Genomic DNA, 6,953 nt, shown 5'->3' with positions numbered 1-6,953 from the left:
ATTAAATTTTTTTACAGGTTCTTATAGAAGTGTGTGCATATTAATAATACTAGCCCGTGCAACTGCACGAGTTGACGACTAGTAAGCTGAATTTTGCTCTCACTACACCTATCCCTAAAGAGTCTAATGCTAAAGAGATGAATTCTTTTAGACCCATTAGTTTAAGTATATGCCCTGCTATGATTTTTATTAGTACTAAGTCTATGACCAACAGAGCTTTACCTATTGGTCAAGGGTTTGAGATTCGGGTGACATGAACAGGTACCAAATATTGGCATCTCGGTCAAATTAGCTGGTAAGAGGAATTTGAGCCAAATTTGAATAACACTGAAACTATTGTCGAACTTGGCGTACCAAAAGTTGGGAACGTCCATAAAATGCAAGAGAGTTTTTATGGTACCTTATACTGCTGAGATGGAGTGAGCAGTATAAGTTAAATCTGGCCGTCAATTTTTTAGGGCACTATTGACTTTTTCACCTACAACTAAAACTTTCACAAGAATAATGCTACGGTGGCTGCCTGCGCTCGTTCGTAGCTATTCGTCGTCTGAACTACGCAGTTTCCACTTCCGTCGCCGCTCCTCTTCTTCCCTCTTGGCCAACCCGTCCATCATCAGCTCTGGATAACAATGGCATCGATTAACTCAAGGCATTTGGAAGTATGCCGCACGGTTGTTAATCATACTTTCCACAAGTGAGAAAGCCAGTAGAACTCGGGTCAAGAAAATGGAATGAAATCAGCTTTGTCATATTAGGCTTCTAGGTTAGACTAATGTCAGAGAATCCTTGTATCAGAAAATATGACGTGCACATGCTTGTCTCTCCACCATGGCTGCCATGGCTTGACGTTGGGGCCGGAGAAGTAGCTGCTTCGATCCACTTCTGTAACTAGGTGGTTAATCATGTGTCGAACGTGCAGAATGCCATGAGGGTCACCCTGAGTCTCAAATGGACGCGGCCGACATTGGCGGTTGGACGGATCCAGATCGTACGGGATTTAGTTGAGATATTTATCTTACGATTTTGGTCCCAAAACCCGTATACTGCTCAGTTGTTCAGGTTATGGTCACACATATACTGCTGACGTGAACTAGCAGTATAGATTACTCCCCACCATTAGATCAAGAGAAATAAACGGTCTATATTTATCACAGGTACCGTGAAAGAACTCAAACGCAATGTAGGAACAACTAGACTAACCACCAGCTACCTGAATATAAGAGAAACCCACTCCTCCACTGCTTGTATAGCTTGATCGCATGGTATATTCATCGTTACTTCGTCACCACTAGTGGTGGGATGCTCTGCTCGTTCCTGAAGTAGTCGTCAGGATCCACCTTGGCCTTGGCCACCGCGAGCCTCCGGAAGTTGGCCATGTAGTACTTCTCGCCCCAAACCTTCCCAGCCCGGTAGCTGGTGACGTTCCCCACGACGACATTAAGCCCCAGGTCGAGGTCCCTGTAGTTCACGTACGCCTCCCTGGGGTTGTTGCTCACGTACGGCCCCATGAAGGCGAAGAAATCCCTGAGCCACCTCGTCTGCGCCGATCCGTCCGTGGCAGCCGACCAGAAATTCATGTACTGAATGTTGTACAGCACCCCGCCACGGTGCGGGAACGGCGTCGCCGACTCCGGGACGCTACCGATCTTCCCGCCGTAAGGGTCCATGATCATGAGCCCGGAGTCCGGCTTGGCGAGCCAGGCGAAGATCTTCACCCACGCCTCCCTGGGGATGGCCTGACGGACGTAGTCGGACGTGGCCTTGCTGAAGGACTTCGTGGCCGTGGTCCGGTTCAGGATGTCCTCGACGCTGGCCGCGCTGCCCAGGTAGATGTACGGCACGGACTGGATCCATGTCATCTCCTTGCAGTGCGTCCGGTTCAGGCCGAGCTCCGGGAAGCGGCTGCGCATCAGCGGCAGCAGCGTGTCCGACGTCCCCAGGTACATGGACTGGAAGTTGGCCTCCTGTTTCTGCGCGAGCACCCTGATGAAAAGGTCTTCAGGGAGAGCTGGGGCGACTTGTTGCCATCTGGTGAGGACGTCCACGGCGCCCTGGTCGACGGACTTTGTGACGTTGAACATTGTCACCGTCGGCGGGACGGGAACGAGCTTCACCTGCCACGAGAGCACGATGCCGAAGCTCTCGCCGCCGCCGCCGCGGATGGCCCAGAACACGTCCGTCCCCATGGCCTGCTTGTCCAGGATCCTCCCATTGGCGTCGACGAGCGTGGCGTCAAGGACGTTGTCGATGGCGACGCCGTACTTGCGCAGCAGCATGCCGAACCCGCCGCCGCTGAAATGGCCGCCCACGCCGATCGTCGGGCACAGGCCGGCCGGGAAAGCCAGCAGGTTGCTCGCCTTCGAGATGGCGTAGTACAGCTCCCCGAGCGTCGCGCCGGAGTCCACCCACGCGGTGGCGGACTTCTGGTCGACGCGCACGGAGCGGAGGTTGGCCAGGTCGACCACCGCGAACACCTCGGGGCGCGCGGACCGGTACGAGAGGCCCTCGTAGTCGTGCCCGCCGCTGCGCACGCGGACGCGCACGTCGTTCCGACGGCCGCAGACGACGGCGGCCTGGACGTGGGAGGCGTTGGTCGGCGTGACGATGCAGAGCGGCCTCACCGTGCCAGGCGTGGAGAACTTGGGGTTCCGGATGGAGGACACCAGGACCGAGGTGAACGAAGGCGAGCTCTGCGTGTATAGCAGCTGCTTGGGTATGGCCGCCGAGAGGCATTGGAGGAAGGCGTCGGAGGAAGCTAGGGAAGGGACGGATGCATAGCAGGAGAGGAGGCTGAAGAGGAGCGCTAGAGCTAAGCTCCGAGACGAGGTCATGGCTTGTTTCGCGCACTGATCTTCTTGGAAAGAATGGAGCGTAGACGAAACTAATTGGCTCCTTTGGTCTTGGGGTCGCATCCATATATACTCCTATATGGGATGTACGCCACTGGGCACCATTATAGAGAATTACAGATTGATTCGGGTGGATATGTCCAGATTCATACTCTTGCTATACATGGAAGGTAATTTGGCATTGACCACCGAATCACATCACACCAGACAGTATCATTTAGTACTGCATATTCTAAGAGTTTTCTTTTCCCTTGTCGCAGACGATGCAGTGCTCACTGTTGTTGTCCCAATACTTGCATGGTATCGCGTTGTACAGATGGTCTACTTTGACGAGTTGGACTTCACCGTCCATATCCAGCTAGCAACACTTTACAAGTCCAAGTTATGGTCAACTCCCAAGTAGTGGAGTAGTCGATCTAAATAGATGGCTGGGGACTAGCTAGATTTATATGAGCGCTGTAGGACACAATTTTGACTCTGACCAAAAATAACATGGATATTTGAGCAATCAGATCGTTCGGTTGGCACAGCGGCATCCGTGTGAACATAGTAGACCATGGGTCGTCTCATTATGCATGCTGCGGATTCGGTTGGAAACTTAGGCCAATTCCAACTCAGGACTTCAAAAAGACTTGTCCGTTTCATCTGCTTTTCGTTCGTTTAAAAAAGTATAATAGAATTGTGTCTCTTCGGGTTTATGGATGCGCGTCCGTATACGTAATGTCTCACCGTATCTCCTTCGTTGTGCATGCAAATAAAAAAGAAGAAAATATGTAGTTAAATGGCAACGGTCATAGTTCACGCGAGCGACCACGTTCATGTCAGTTAATACCAACCGGCAACAAAGCCGTCGGCCTATAGAACGATCATCCAAATTTTGGCACCGGCAACAAAGCCACCAACCGACACACAATTCAGTCTTCAAAATAAACAAATTTAGGGCAAGCAACAAAGACAGCGGCCGGCTCACGAGCCAACCTTTAAAATGGACAAGTTTTTGGCGCCGGCAATAAAGCTAGCAGCCGGCACACCATCCAACCTTCAAAATGAACGGCCATCGCGGCCGTGGTCTCACCTAGTTCAGGCCGTCGCGGGCGAACATCTCCTTCTGCCGGTTTGCAAATCAAGTCTTCCTCTCCAATGACATGTTTTTCTTGTCGACCCTCATGAACGCGAGTGCGGTCATTTTTCTTTAGTCTCAACATTGGTGGCCTCAATCTTGAGCTTCTTGAGTTGAGCGGTCTCCTCGATGTCAAGCGTCCCCTTCTTCACGCCTCCTGCATGTCAAGCTTCTTCTTTCAGAGATCTAGGTAGATGTTCATTGGCTCCTCCTCTCTTCACTCACTTCCTTTTGGCTCATCATGTCTTCCAATGTTCCTTGCAAGGCTATAGAAGCCGCATCACTATCACACCCTATGTGTTGGAAATATGCCCTAGAGGCAATAATAAAATGGTTATTATCATATTTCCTTGTTCATTATTATCGTCTATTGTTCATGCTATAATTGTATTAACTGGAAACGTTAATACATGTGTGAATAAATAGATCACAATGTGTCCCTAGCAAGCCTCTAGTTGGCTAGCTCGTTGATCAATAGATGATCATGGTTTCCTGATCATGGACATTAGATGTCATTGATAACGGGATCACAACATTGAGGGAATGATGTGATGGACAAGACCCAATCCTAAGCATAGCACTAGATCGTGTTGTTCGTATGCTAAAGCTTTTCTAATGTCAAGTGTCTTTTTCTTCGACCATGAGATTGTGCAACTCCCGGATACCGTAGGAGTGCTTTGGGTGTATCAAACATCACAACGTAACTGGGTGACTATAAAGATGCACTACGGGTATCTCCGAAAGTGTCTGTTGGGTTGGTACGAATCGAGATCAGGATTTGTCACTCCGTGTGACGGAGAGGTATCTCTGGGCCCACTCGGTAGAACATCATCATGAGCTTAATGTGACTAAGGAGATAGTCACGGGATGACGTGCTACGGAATGAGTAAAGAGACTTACCGGTAACGAGATTGAACAAGGTATAAGTATACCGACGATCGAATCTCGGGCAAGTTCTATACCGATAGACAAAGGGAATTGTATACGGGGTTGATTGAATCCTTGACATCGTGGTTCATCCGATGAGATCATCGTGGAACATGTGGGAGCCACCATGGTTATCCAGACCCCGCTGATGGTTATTGGTCGGAGAGGTGTCTCGGTCATGTCTGCATGCCTCCCGAACCCGTAGGGTCTACACACTTAAGGTTCAATGACGTTAGGGTTATAGGGAATTGTTATACGAGGTTACCGAAGGTTGTTCAGAGTCCCGGATGAGATCCCGGACGTCACGAGGAGCTCTGGAATGGTCCGGAGGTAAAGATTGATATATAGGATGGATGGGTTTGGACGTCGGAAATGTTTCGGGCACCACCGGAAAAGTGTCGGGACCACTGGAAGGGTTCCGGAGGCCCACCGGGAGGGGCCACAAGCCCTGGAAGGCTATATGGGCCAAGTGTGGGAGGGAACCAGCCCCTGGGTGGGCTGGTGCGCCCCCCACACCCAGCCCATGGCGCAGCAGAGAGGAGGGGGCACCCTAGGCGCTGGTGGGCCTAAGGCCCACCAGGGGGTGCGCCAACCCCTCTCCTGCCCTGGCCGCCGCCCCCTCTCCCATCTGGGCTGCCGCCACCCCTAGGGTGGGAATCCTAGAGGTGGCGCACCCCTCCCCTCTCCACCTATAAATAGAGAGGGGTTTGGGGCTGTTGGGGACATAAGTTCATCTCTCCCTCGGCGCTGCCCTGTCCCTCTTCTTCCTCCTCTCCCACGGTGCTTGGCGAAGCCCTGCCGGGAGACCTCGTATCTCCATCAATACCACGCCGTCGTGCTGCTGGAGATCTTACCCAACCTCTCCCTCCTTCTTGCTGGATCAAGGTGCAGGAGACGTCACCGGGCTGCACGTGTGTTGAACGCGGAGGTGCCGTGGTTCGACACTAGATCGGAATCACACCGCGATCTGAATCGCCGCGAGTATGGCTCCATCAACCGCGTTCGAGCAATGCTTCCTCTTAGCGATCTTCAAAGGTATGAAGATGCACTCTCCATAGAAAGTTATGAATATGGCGTAGGAAAATTTTGAATTTGTGCTACGTTACCCAACAGTGGTATCAGAGCCAGGTTTTTTATGCGTAGATTTCATGCACGAGTAGAACACAAAAGGTTGTGGGCGCTGATTTGTCAATTGCTTGCCGCTACTAGTATTATTCTTTTCCTACGGTATTATGGGATGAAGCGGCCTGAACCGACCTTACACGTACGCTTACGTGAGACAGGTTCCACCGGCCGACATGCACACCGTGCATAAAGGTGGCTAGCGGTTGTCTGTCTCTCCCACTCTAGTCGGATTGGATTTGATGAAAAGGGTCCTTATGAAGGGTAAATAGCTTTGGCATATCATCGTTGTGGCTGTCACATAGGTAAGAAGGCGTTCTTGCTAGAAACCCAAATCAACCACGTAAAACTTGCAACAACAATTAGAGGACGCCTAACTTGTTTTTGTAGGGTTTGACATGTGATGTGATATGGCCAAAGTTGTGATGTTACATGTGTGATGTATGAGATGATCAAATTATTGTAATAGGATACAAGACTTGCATGTCGTTGAGTATGACAACCGGCAGGAGCCATAGGAGTTGTCTTAATTTATTGTATGAGATGCAATGCCATGTGTTTACTACTTTTACTTCATTGCTAACGGTTAGCTATAGTAGTAGTATTAGTATTAGTAGTAGTAGTAGTAGTAGTAGTAGTAGTAGTAGTAGTAGTAGTAGTAGTAGTTGGCGTGACGACTTCACGGAGACACGATGATGGAGATCTTGATGATGAAGATCATGGTGTCACGCCGGTGACAATGATGATCATGCGATGCCCGAAGATGGAGATCGAAAGAGCAAAGATAATAATGGCCATATCATGTCACTATATGATTGCATGTGATGTTTATCATGTTTTTCATCTTATTGCTTAGAACGACGGTAGCATAATAAGATGACCCCTCATAAAAATTTCGAGAACGTATTCCCCTAAGTGTGCACCATTGCGAAGGA

General features: G+C 50.2%; 1 protein-coding gene across 1 annotated transcript; it reads right to left on the bottom strand.

Annotated features, from left to right (window-relative positions):
* Window positions 1–1,116: 1,116 nt before the first annotated feature.
* Window positions 1,117–2,869, bottom strand: LOC123411684 (berberine bridge enzyme-like Cyn d 4). Its single transcript, XM_045104648.1, has one exon. It carries the CDS (start codon window positions 2,829–2,831, stop codon window positions 1,275–1,277), a length of 1,557 nt encoding a protein of 518 aa, XP_044960583.1. The 5' UTR covers window positions 2,832–2,869; the 3' UTR covers window positions 1,117–1,274.
* Window positions 2,870–6,953: the final 4,084 nt, after the last annotated feature.

The sequence above is a fragment of the Hordeum vulgare genome, chromosome 7H, assembly GCF_904849725.1.
Source record: "Hordeum vulgare subsp. vulgare chromosome 7H, MorexV3_pseudomolecules_assembly, whole genome shotgun sequence".
Classification (NCBI taxonomy): domain Eukaryota; kingdom Viridiplantae; phylum Streptophyta; class Magnoliopsida; order Poales; family Poaceae; genus Hordeum; species Hordeum vulgare.
This window is presented reverse-complemented; position numbering and strand designations above follow the sequence as displayed.